Source organism: Stegastes partitus, unplaced genomic scaffold (genome assembly GCF_000690725.1).
Source record: "Stegastes partitus isolate 25-593 unplaced genomic scaffold, Stegastes_partitus-1.0.2 Scaffold196, whole genome shotgun sequence".
Taxonomy (NCBI): domain Eukaryota; kingdom Metazoa; phylum Chordata; class Actinopteri; family Pomacentridae; genus Stegastes; species Stegastes partitus.
Genome location: NW_007577927.1, coordinates 377804 through 389632, shown reverse-complemented (window position 1 = coordinate 389632; position 11829 = coordinate 377804). Strand labels below are relative to the sequence as shown.

Sequence of the window (11829 nt, the reverse complement as noted above, 5' to 3'; positions counted from 1 at the left end):
AAACACCAGCCGTCTGTGGTGGTTCGCACCACTGCTACATGCCAAACAGGAAACAACGTTCAAGTAAAACGCCAATACTGACCGATAAATGTCTTTTTTTCTGATTTACACCACTTCATGACCATTTATATTTAGTACAATCACTAAAAACATGTCGCATCAGGTGTTATTCTAAACTACCGTCATCAAGGATATACTTTAAACTAACTAAAGACACCTCTGGAGCTCCCTTACATATATATATATTAGTCGGACTAAAAATGAAAGATATTGACTTTTGTCTTTCATTTTTAGCGTAATAATCTCCTGCCCTGCTTGTGTGCAGCAAACATTTTGACATAGATAAGGCTGTTGTTGCTCTATTCTATCGTTATACGCCAACGACTCTCTATTCTACATCTGCAAAAAATCCATCAACGTCGTGTAAATCAATGCATCTGTGTGTGTATGTGTTTGCGTGACTAGCTGAAGGAAGTCGACATAGTTGATGGTGACGAGTGTTTGTGGTGGAAAAAGAGAGAAAAAGGTCCTCGTTGACAGTTTTACATCCCAGCACAACTAAAAATAAACGTTAAAAAAAACTCATGGATCCACAGAGAGATCCTTGGTTTTCTTTTTGTTATGGCCTTTCTACCTATAGTTTATCTTCAAGTTTGTTATTTTGAAGCTGTTTCTTTTCTTGTTTTTGTTTTTTTTTTTTTTGTTATTGAATCTGAAGCAGTTCAAGTTGTTGGTGTCTGGCTTAGAGGAGCGAATTTCTTTTCTGCTCCAAATCCTATTTTTCTTTCTTTTTGTTTTCACTGAGAAGGAGATGGTGAGTTTTAGGTCCCAGAAGAAAGTCCACGTTCCCTCATCGGATCAGGGAAGATGCGCTTTTTTTTTTTTTCTTTTTCTCTTTCAGATCCTCTTTTAAAGCGTCCTTATACGTTAAAGTGTGTCAGAAGACGGACACAAACCTCTCACACTCACAAACAGTCTAAATCTACTCCCGCAGAGCTCTTCCACTCTGCGTCCGTCCGTACCATTCACTAGCTAGCACAGTTAGCGTCCTTCAGCTAGCGTTGTAGGATGTTAGCCAACATTAGCGAGCTAACAGCTGAGCTTGAACCCCTGTAACTCCATGACCTGCTGCCGACGCCTGTCATACCCACTCCTGCACCGGGTATTTGTAGTAGTGCTGCGTCATGGCGCTCTGCTGCACGCCCTTGTTCTTGAACTGAAAGATCGTGTAGACCAGCACCAGGATGCACAGCGACAGGATGCAGGGGATCACCACGGCGATGGCGTTGACCGTGGTGGGGACGTCGTTGATGGTCACCATGATGTCCACGTCGTCGAGGGGCAGCTGCCGGTCGCCGCGGTTGCCGTTGCCGCCGGAGCGCTCCATGTCCGACTGGTCACAGCCCATCCAGTCGCGCAGGATGGACTTGGGGTATCCGGGCTCCACCGTCAGCTTCTGGTTGTCGAACTTCCAGTATTCCTTCCCCTTGTAGAAGTAGGTGTAGTCTGAGGAGGGTGATGGAGGGAAAGAAAAATAAATTAGTGGCTTGATTCCTCTCTTTGTTGGAGGCAGATAGAAGCAAAGATGGACTGAATGTCGGGTGAAGTGGGACCAGGAGACCCAAAGGCCTGATGTCTACTCTGTTTCTGTCTACAAGGTTAAATAAATGGCAAACCTGTTAGAAACGCACACGTCTGAAGTAAAATAATGTTTTACTTAAAAGTTAAGTGGAGGTGCACCATCAGGTCCACTAGCGGTACAGTAAGCTGCGTTTAGGGTCAGAATGGAATTTAATATTATAATCATGTTTTCGTTGGTGACGTTTTCAGTTCCAGCTGACTGGTGGAGGGTCACATGGTTCCAGACAGCGTGCTCTGATTGGTTAGTCAACTCGGTCCAAACAAACCCATGCCTCCAGAACAATTAAACGTCGTTCTCAAGGAAAACGAGTTTTTTGGCTGGACAGCGTTTGTTTGTTATCAATTAATCTTAGATGTTTATTTTATTTCTTTTCAGCCAACCAATCACATATCAGACGGGGTGGGACTTGTCACCAGGGTAACACATAAAATGGAGGAGAAGCTTGAAACATAGTGAAAGAGTCGCATTTTAACCTGAACCAAGTCACTCTGGAGCCAGATCCTAACCAGCCTCTGACTTGTTCATCCTAAACTCAACCAGGTGGAACCAGAAAGAATGAAAGTAAAGAACGAAGCTTCTTGTTCAATGCACGACGTGGATCCTGTTTATGTTTTAGATCAACGTGCTGGTTTATGCCTTATCACGTTCATCTCAGCCCACGAATGACATTTATCTCCGAACAACCTTTTATACGGCAAGGAACCATATATAGTAACTTCCTTTAAAAACAGAATCACGTGACTTCATCCGGCCAATCAGCGAAGGCCAGGCTGCATGACAACACAGTCGCTACGGCCTCTGACCAATCACGAGTCTGACTGGTGAAACAAACGTCCTTTCATCGTCATATAGGTGTTTTTGAATTAATCTAGGTGTTATCTGGAGGAACTGAATCTGCTTTGACTTTGATCTGCAGCCTCAGTCTGAAAAAAACAGAAGCTGTCCTCTCACATCCACCAATAAGAATAAGGGCTGAACATTTACACTCCCGAGTATTTCAGTGAGCGCCCTGCAAAGGGTTAAAGTGTAACTGTACCTGTAAAGTACCTGCTGACAGGTATTTATAGAGCATCCCTGACTTCTCCACTGGTCATCCTGGACAAACATGTTCAACGGAGGTGAGAATGTGACTGAGAACACAGTTATCGTACCAGAAGCTAGTTTAAGTTTTCCGTCATCGGTTACAACAAAACTCTTCATGTTTCGGATCCAGCAGAGACCGACTGGATCGGGTCAGTCCTCGGGTAACTCGGCTGTGATGAAGCGACGCTCTCTGTAACAGAGGAGCCCCTGAAGGTTTCTGGTGATGTCTCGTCTCTCCGCTCCATCACCTCCAAACAAACACAGCCTGACACTCTCCCAGTCCCTGCAGGCTGGCTCCTCGTCAACAACACCGAGACGCCACGGCTCAGCGAGCACGTCGCCGCGACAACACCACCGCAACAACACCGCCGCGCCCTCTGAGGCAGCCGCGAGGTCGAGGGGTCGGCAGAAGTGATGACGGCCGCCTTCCTGGGCCAGTCTGCCGCCTTTGTTTTGGAGCTTTTCGTGCTTCTGCAGCGTCGACACCGACGGCTGAAGCTCGAGCTCTTCACTGTGAGGAACTGCTGTGCAGAAGAAAGTCCTCAAGACAACAGAACTGCCTGATAGCTGCTAATGATGATGATGTTCTGCACCGAAATCAGCACCGCAGACGCCACTAATCGTCCGTGCTGAGGCTCCGAGCTGTTTCCTCTCAACGATGAAATAAATGAAACGTCCATGATGATGAGTGCAGCGCGTCCTAATGAACGTAAATGAAGCGTCACAGCCGGCGGTGCAGCTTCGTTTGTCAAAGTGCTCCAAGAAACGCTGCCATCTGGTCCGAAAACCTGCTGAAGACTCTGAGGGCAGACTGGGCTTCTTGGGTCGTACAAGTTCTGGTCACTGAGCTTAAGGATTGTAAGAGTTTTTAAAAAGTGGACAAATACTTCCTGTTACCGTCAACTACTTTGGTTTGTCCTGCTTCACTTCATTACTTCAGTATATATGAGTCTATGCAAGTGTTGAGTGCGTCTGATTGAAGACATTTTGTAAACTAGTGGATCGCAGTACCAGTTAGAGACACGGGGAACTGAGAGTTGAACTGGTAAAGAGCCTTTGAATCTCCTTTATTGTCATTAAAACCCAGCCTCCAGAAAACTTAGCTCTGCTAATCTGATGTCCAGGTCGACTGGGCGGTCGATGTGCTGCTTCAACAAAATCTCATCTCAATCTCACGTACAGATTCCAGCGGTTCTTCCTCAAAGAGAAACGTTGTCAGAACCACCACAAAGTAAGAAAAACCACCACAACGTAAGAAAAACCACAACAAAGCAAGAAAAACCACCACAAAGCAAGAAAAACCACCACAAAATGATGCAAAATCAGCACAAAAAACATGAAATCAGCTTGAAAACACTCATAATCACCACAAAAAGAAAGACAACCACCATGAGATGATTGTGTGTCACCAGAGGAGGTGACATCTCAGCTCATGTGGTTCTACTGGATGTGCAGCTGATCTGCTCCCGGTTCTCATTCAGCAGACTAACGAGGTCACAGTGACTAAACATGCTGCAGGTTCCAGCTTCTCCTGACGGTTCTGGGTTATTTTAGATTATTTTAATGCTGAGAGCAGGACGTTCATGACCAGCTGATCATGGAGGAGCAGCCCTGATCTCAGTCCACTCACATGTTCTCTGACTACAGACCTGCTGATCAGGTCTAGTTTCATGGAGACCAACCAGCAGCAGATACTCACATCCCTCCCGGCTGATGAAGGCGCCCTGCGGGGCGTCCGGTATCCCCTTCCAGACGGCGATGGGTTTGGGGTATCCCGGGTCGGCCGTGCGCTTCTCCTCGTTGTAGCGCCAGTACTGGTCGCCTTTGAAGAAGTAGGTCTTTCCGACGGGCTCCCAGCGCAGCGCCGTGTCGATGCCGTCTTTGGGGAGGCAGCTGCCCAGTTCCACCAGGCTGTGGGGGTAGCCGGGCTCCGCCGTCACCTCCTTGAACACCCAGTACTTATCACCTGCAGCAGGAAGAGCAGCCGACATTAGCTCCCGGTACCGGTGGACTGAGCCCAGAACAGCGACCGGCTTCTCTACTCTGACGGCACCAAGACGGATGGACTTTAAACATCATGTGTCTAACCTGGTGATCAAAATAAAAAGAAAGTGGCTGGGGAGGGACGTCAGGACGGCGCTATGCGTGGTGGAGTCGGTGTTCAGGGCTCAAGCCGACCTCAGATCGACGTGAAACCGACAGAATGGGATGAAAATGGCCACAGGAAGCGAGACACGAGACATGACAAGACTGAGACAGGTGAAACAGTGGTCACAGTACGAACCCAAATGTCCACAAGAAGATGTAAAGGAACCACTGAAAGGTGTCTGAACAGCACAAAACATGAAACGATTAGCTGGAAAACAGCCACGTCATTTACAAACCGACAGAAATGTGATGCAACCAGCAGAATGAAGCCGCTACCAAACAGTGTGCAGATGGATTTGGACACTGAAGACATTTTAATAACAATTAAAGCCTCAGTTGTGCGAAAATTAGCTTTAAGACGCATTCCTGCAGTGGATCGCACAGAGAAGAGTTTAAGTTATAAAACACAGCTCACACTACTGAGCAGGTACTTAAAGCTCCTGAGGTCCGTCCACAGGATGTTTAACCACAAATAATACTTTAGTCAAGTCAGATTTATTTTAAAAATGCATTTATAACAACAGGAGTGGAACCAAAGTGCTGCAAAAAGACCAAAGAGTGACCAAAGCAGCCACAAAAAGTGTCAGAAGAACAGTACAAAGTGAAAATGGCAAAATGATCACAGAAAGATGTAAAAGAACAACAAAAATATAACAAACGGATCACAAAAATGTTTAAAAAGTCCACAGACAGTTGTTAAACCACCAAAATGTGATCTACAGCGATCACAAACTGTCACAAAAAGACCAAAAAGTGACCAAAGCAGCCAGAAAAGTGTCAAAAGAACAAAAGGACGAAGCTGCAAGACATCCACAGAGTTCAAAATGACCAAACTGTGATGCAGGATGATCACAGAAGACGTAAAAGAACGACAAACACACATCAAACGGGTCACAAAAATCTAAATGTGTTCACAAAACGTCACAAAACAAGGTAACTGTGACGCCCGGCGCCGACAACACGGAGCTCCTGACTCGTCCTCCTCTGGCAGCAGCATCAGCTCAGATTCACTGTTTGTTCCTGATCACAGAAGTTTTACTCATTTGTTCTCTGAGCTTCTAAAACCTGGACGACCGGCAGAGAAACGGAGATGCAGGTTTTATCTTCTCTCACCTCCAGCTGCTCTGACTTCAGTTGATTAGTTTGATTTAAAACTTAAACACTGATGACTTGTTGTTTAAGTTTGTTTCGGTTTTATTTTCTCACATTTTAATTGAAGCCTTCGTACGTTAATGTGTCGAAACGTAAAGTTCTGGTTCCTTTGTCCAACTCCCCGCTCTGTTTTTCCTGCCGACAGGCTCAGAACACGTTTTCTCCTCCGGTTTCATATTTATAAAGGATTATTTAACAGCTGAGCTCTGGACCAGAACCAGAGCCGGATCGATAGTTCTCTGGCGCTGTTCAGAAACAGAAACACGACCTCCTCCTGCAGAATCAGGCATCAAACAATAAGTAAACCTAGCAGGTATTTACTGGGAACTCCTGGACAGACGGTGGAACCGGGTCGTGTTTAACCAGCAGATGAAACAGCTTCTCCGTTATACATCCACCTCTTATTGGAAACACAAAGAGAGACTAAGAGCTCCATAAACGCTCGTTTACTCTGTGATTAAACAGCCTGATGTGATGTTAAACAGCAGAAACTCAATTCTGAATTTATTTCCCTTCCAGACATTCAAGAGGATTCTTTAATGACCAGAACCTAATCTAACCTTAGCCTCTGCTTTAGAGACGTTCTGAGCTTCAGCTTCTTGTTTTCAGCAGGAAGCACGACGACTGTCAGCCTTTAAAAAGTCAGATGAGACCAGTTTTATGTCGTCATGCCGCCGGTTTAACTTTTCTGCTCATGTAGAGCGCTACAGACGACACGAGAAAGTACTGATGAACATCCACACGGTGCAGCAGCAACAGAACGGGCTGAAGGAGACACTTCTATTAAATATAAGACAAAGGCAGCAGTTATAAACCCTGAAACTACACATTCCTGTCGCGTATAAGTTGTTCATAACTCTGCAAAAAAAAAAAAAAAACTGGCAGCAAGTTGGCAAGAAAAATACATGAAAGCAAACGGTGGAACGTTCAGGAACAGTACCGACAATACAAACATCAGTAAAACAAGTCGACTTTAGCAGATTTAAACATAACAAAATGATTATTTTATTTTTATCTGTAATAATTCTGATTTGACTGAACATTACTTGTAGTTTAATTAAACAGGAAATAAAATAACGTTAAAAAAATGTTGCGTACAAAACTTTGAAGGTGAATTTTATGACTTTGGTCATTTTTAAGGCTTCAGTTGTGCATAAATGAATTAAAGTCACACATGAGAAGCTCCTCGTTGCTCTGCTGCTGCGTGTCTGAAGCTCAGTCTGGTCGGTGTGTTTGTGCCGCATCAGGGCTGTAAAAATAGAAGAGCTACAAGATCCTCCATCATTACATCACCTGGTGAGACCTGAAGGCAGCTCAGAGTAAATCTGTGAGCACCAGATGATGCTGCAGTGTGTATGTGAGTGTGTGTGTGTTTTACTCATGTTGTGGGTCTGAGAACACTTCCAAACACGCTCCCGTCTTGGTTTCATTTTGACATAAATACAGAATCTCTGGGTGTCCGTTCGACTCTCCTGCTTCGCTGCCAGCAGAACTCAGCAGTTTGTTCAGACCTGATGGGACGTCTTCTCCCTCCACAGGCTTCATGTCCACTCAGACATGTTTGATTGGTTCAGCTTGTTGAGATTACTGAACAGGCCAAGAATGAAAATACAAACCACACTGGAACGCTGAAGGAACGTTACTGACCAGACGTACATGAAACGAGGTACAACGGAAGAGACTGACTGACAGAAACGAGAAACAAAACCCCCACCAAGAGCCAAAAATGACACAAAGACACGTAGAATGGCTGCAGATAGACGCAAAACGACCGTTACAAGTTGTACTGGAACAAAAGAGATGCAAAACCACCAGAATGTGATACAAGATGCCAACAGAAACGCAAAATGATCGAAATGAGACATGAAAACGGGTTAAAGCATGACCGTAAGATGGTGCATAACACAAAAGGCTGCAATGGGACAAAAAAGTAACGCAATTTGACCACAAATAAAGATGCAAAACGACAAAAATGTGATGCAAAATGTTCACAAAATGATGCAAAACTAGAAAAACGCGACGAGAACGACCACAACAAGCTGCCAAAGGACAAAAATGTGCTGCAACATGTTCACATAAAGGTGCTAAAGAGCCAGAGAGTTAAAAAAAAAATCTGAAAAAAGGCCCGAAAAAGTTGCAAAAGAACAAAACAAGCCTGAAATCGATGGAAGTTCAACAGACTGAATGATTTCCCCAGTTTCAGACCAGAACTCTGTTTTTAACTCTGAGCGTCCAGTGGAGACCAAACGCGCTGATGTTTGACGTCTGAGATGTTTCACCTTTGAAGAAGACGAATTTGCCATCGGACCTCTCGTAGGCGGCGTCGATGCGCGGCGGCAGGCCTTTCCAGAACTGGTCGATCTGCATGGGGTAGCCCTCCTGCACCTTGTTGTTCCTCAGACGCCAGAACCAGCGATCCTGGAACACAACGGGTTAAACAGTCAGAACCACTGCAGAGCTGAACCTGCAGCATCTTGTTATTCAACAGAATGAGTCACAGACGAGTGGACGGGCTTCTGAATCACTGACACAGTTTCATCGAGCTGCAGTTCAGCATGAAGGAATCCTGTAAACACTGCGGTGGACAGACCAGCCTCAGTGACAACGCCGACGAGGTTCTTCAGCAAACTGGAAAAGTTCACGACGCATAAACGTGATGCAAAACGACCACAAGAAGGTTATAACGTGAGAAAAATAAATCACACGACGAGACATAAAAGAGACGCAAAACGGCCACAGGCTGTAAAATTTACCACAAATACGACAGCGGAGAAGCAGAAGCATCAACAGGAGACAAAAACGACCAAAATGAGACAAAGACGACAAGAAAAGAACCGCTGCAGTCCAACATGAGCACAGTTCTGCTCATGATCACCACCAGGCAGGTGTTTACATCCGTTTAAATCGTGTCTTAAAAACGTGGAGCTTGTTCTTCTTGTTCTGCCACCGCTCTACTGGACGTACTCCAGCTTCATGACACAGTCACAACATTCAGAAGTTTCTACCCAGACATGAAGGAACCAATGTTTGTCAAGTTACATGTGTGTAGCTCCGCCCCCTCACTGGTTCCACGTGAACCAATCAGAATGCTGCCTCCCTTTCCGCCAGGTTTATTTACTTCAGCTGCTTCTGCTAAACTCTAAAACGTACGAACAAAACTCGCCAAATGTTCTGCTGTAAGAGTGAACATGAGAGTCTTCATGCATGAGCTGGACACGCAGTTGGTACCCGGTGGTCCCCACAACTACAGGAGTATCCCTAGTGCTAATGTGGCTAACGTTAGCGTTGATGGTGTTTAAACTTTAATTTAAAATGGGCAAACCAGGACTGGGTGGGTCACTGTGCTGTTTCCGTCTGTTAGCATCCTTTAGCTTCTGTTAGCATCTGTTAGCTTCTGTTCAGTTCTGTTAGCATCTGCTAGCTTCTGTTAGCATCCATTAGCTTCTGTTAGCTTCTGTTAGCGTCCCTTAGCTTCTGGTAGCGTCCGTTAGCTTCTTTTAGCATCCGTTAGCTTCTGTTAGCGACCATTAGCTTCTGTTCAGTTCTGTTAGCGTCTGTTAGCTTCTGTTAGCATCCATTACCTTATGTTAGCATCCCTTAGCTTCTGTTAGCGTCCCTTAGCTTCTCTCCTGCTCCCTGTGCTCACATAAGCTGCATTTTACTACCAGCTGGACTGATAATAAAGCTGCTCTCATTCAGGTTTTCTGTTTCAGACAACAGAACCAGTATGAAACTGTGACTGAAATGCAGCTCATTAATATGCGTGAACAAGCGAGCCGCTAAAATACTGATTTTATTGCGTCGTCTGAAAAAAGTTGTGCGTTAAGCGAGTTAAAAACCGAGCTGAGAATCAACAGACATTTTCATGTAAGAAGAAATAGAAAGTCCTGAGTTTATGAGTGTAACTTTATTTTTCTGCTGTTATTTAAAAACACAGTGTTTTCTTCCTGAAGTGGGCGGGGCCAGCACTAGCTCAGTAGCATTTAAAGCTACAGACACTAAAACCAGGAGCTGGACAGTCATGGAGAGATCAAACATCTTTTCTGTGTTTTCAGGTAAAGAAACTGAAAGACAAACTGCAGGGACGTGTGAGGTTTTCATTCGTTTGCTGAAAAGGGAAACAATATGAAAGCTTTGTCACTATTTTCTGATGTTTTACACAATAAACAACCAATCAGATGTCGAGTTTATCATCTTAGAATACTGGAAAGGTGTAAATATATTCACATTTGAGAATTTTCTGAGTCAAATCAAAGTAATGTTTGGCTACTGGGTGTTTCTCTGGAGGCCAATCTACACATTTTCTGACCCTCAGAACGTTATTTCAGGAAAACACAAGCAGTCGCTGCCGTACCTCAGGCTGCATGTGGTGCAGCTACATGGGAGCAACACGGCACAGAAAAGATGGCACGTAAACAAAGACAGGAAAGGAAATCAGGAGAACAGAAGGCGAACAAAGAGGAGAAAGAGAAGCGAGCTGATGCGAGGTGAAGCAGGAAGAGGAGGAGAGCATCAATCTGAGCTCATTATCATTTGGCTTCGGTGAATCTGGGACACAGCGAGCTCAGTCGCCATCCAGCACTGCACAGAAACTCCATCTGTGTGAGGACACCAAGCATCTCCAGGACTCTGAACGTCACCTGCAGCTGACTTCAAACAGCCCGAAGGTCCTCACAGAGATACCGATGCACGCGCTCACACACTGCAGCTGAAAGGATCCACCAAAGCCTTTCAGTCTGAACTCAAACAGAACAAAAATCAATGATTCACATCCAGAGAAAGAAGCCCTGAGTGTTTCTCAGCCAGGAAACATCCCATAATGAGCGTCTGCTTTCAGACGCCCACCGGCTCTGCTGCTCTTTATGTCCTAACGTGGCCTCGTCCTGAGACAAAGACGAGGAAAACACCTGGTTCTGACTATGCATTCAGGGACTATAAGCTCCTTCAGTACACGACTCACTGCAACACGGCGCTGCAGGATTTATCTGTATGGCTGTGATGATAGGAGCAGGTACAGACGACTCATTAGCAGAAATAAGAAAACTGCTCCACAGAATTCCTGCTGGGCAACACAACTGAAAGGAGTAGCACCATCAGTTTTTTGTTTTTTTTCCTTTTTCGACATCAAAAAATTTAAATTAAACATTTAGCACATTAATCGAGATGCACCGATCATTTTAATGTTAAAAACTAAAAGCACAAAAGGTCGCACAGACTGTCGGCACTAAAACCAAACCTGCCGCACAAGTGCCAGGAAATGAAGTGGTGCTTTAATCAGATGTTTGGTATGAGGAGTCTGTAGACCGAGAGCTTCTGTGATTGAAGTCGGACTTTAGAAGATATGTACGTACTTTCCGTCAGCGGAACCTCGACATGTGAGCAAGTCCTCATTTCTCCAGGAATCCTGTGCTTTGGCTGCCCCCTGGCACATCTTAGTAATAATCCTTTAGGTGGTGCTACAGTGCAACGTGGCCTAATTGTAATATGAACAGAGCCACGGATGCTTATTGGTCAGCGCACATGGACATGGAAAGCATGAACTGGCCTTAACGGAGCTCCTTCGTCCCTTATCGCTTCCCCCGTGGCTTCCAAGCAGGTCTCCAAAGGTGCGCTGGTCCACCGCCATCGACCTCTCCCGGTTGTTGCTGCAGTTGTTTCTCCTTGTGAGACTTAAAACCCGCGGCCCTGCATCCTCCAAGACCTTCAGCTAAGTGACACACTCCCGGTGGTCTGCTCCGAAGACTGATGGACTTCATCAGGGTGAACAAGAATGTCAGTGCGAGGTCCTGTCCAGTTAGTCACTG

The 11829-nt window shown here is 45.3% G+C and overlaps 1 protein-coding gene across 1 annotated transcript in view; it reads right to left on the bottom strand.

Moving 5' to 3' along the window:
* Nucleotides 1-658: 658 nt before the first annotated feature.
* mmp24 (matrix metallopeptidase 24) overlaps nt 659-11829 on the bottom strand; it is a 50859-nt gene continuing 39688 nt past the window's right edge. Inside the window, exons 8-10 of the mRNA XM_008280477.1 lie at nt 8305-8443; nt 4425-4691; nt 659-1506 (exon numbers count right to left, since the gene is read on the bottom strand). Of these exons, the coding sequence (XP_008278699.1) occupies nt 1142-1506; nt 4425-4691; nt 8305-8443 (771 nt within the window). The 3' untranslated portion in view covers nt 659-1141. The remainder of the gene's footprint in view (nt 1507-4424; nt 4692-8304; nt 8444-11829) is intronic.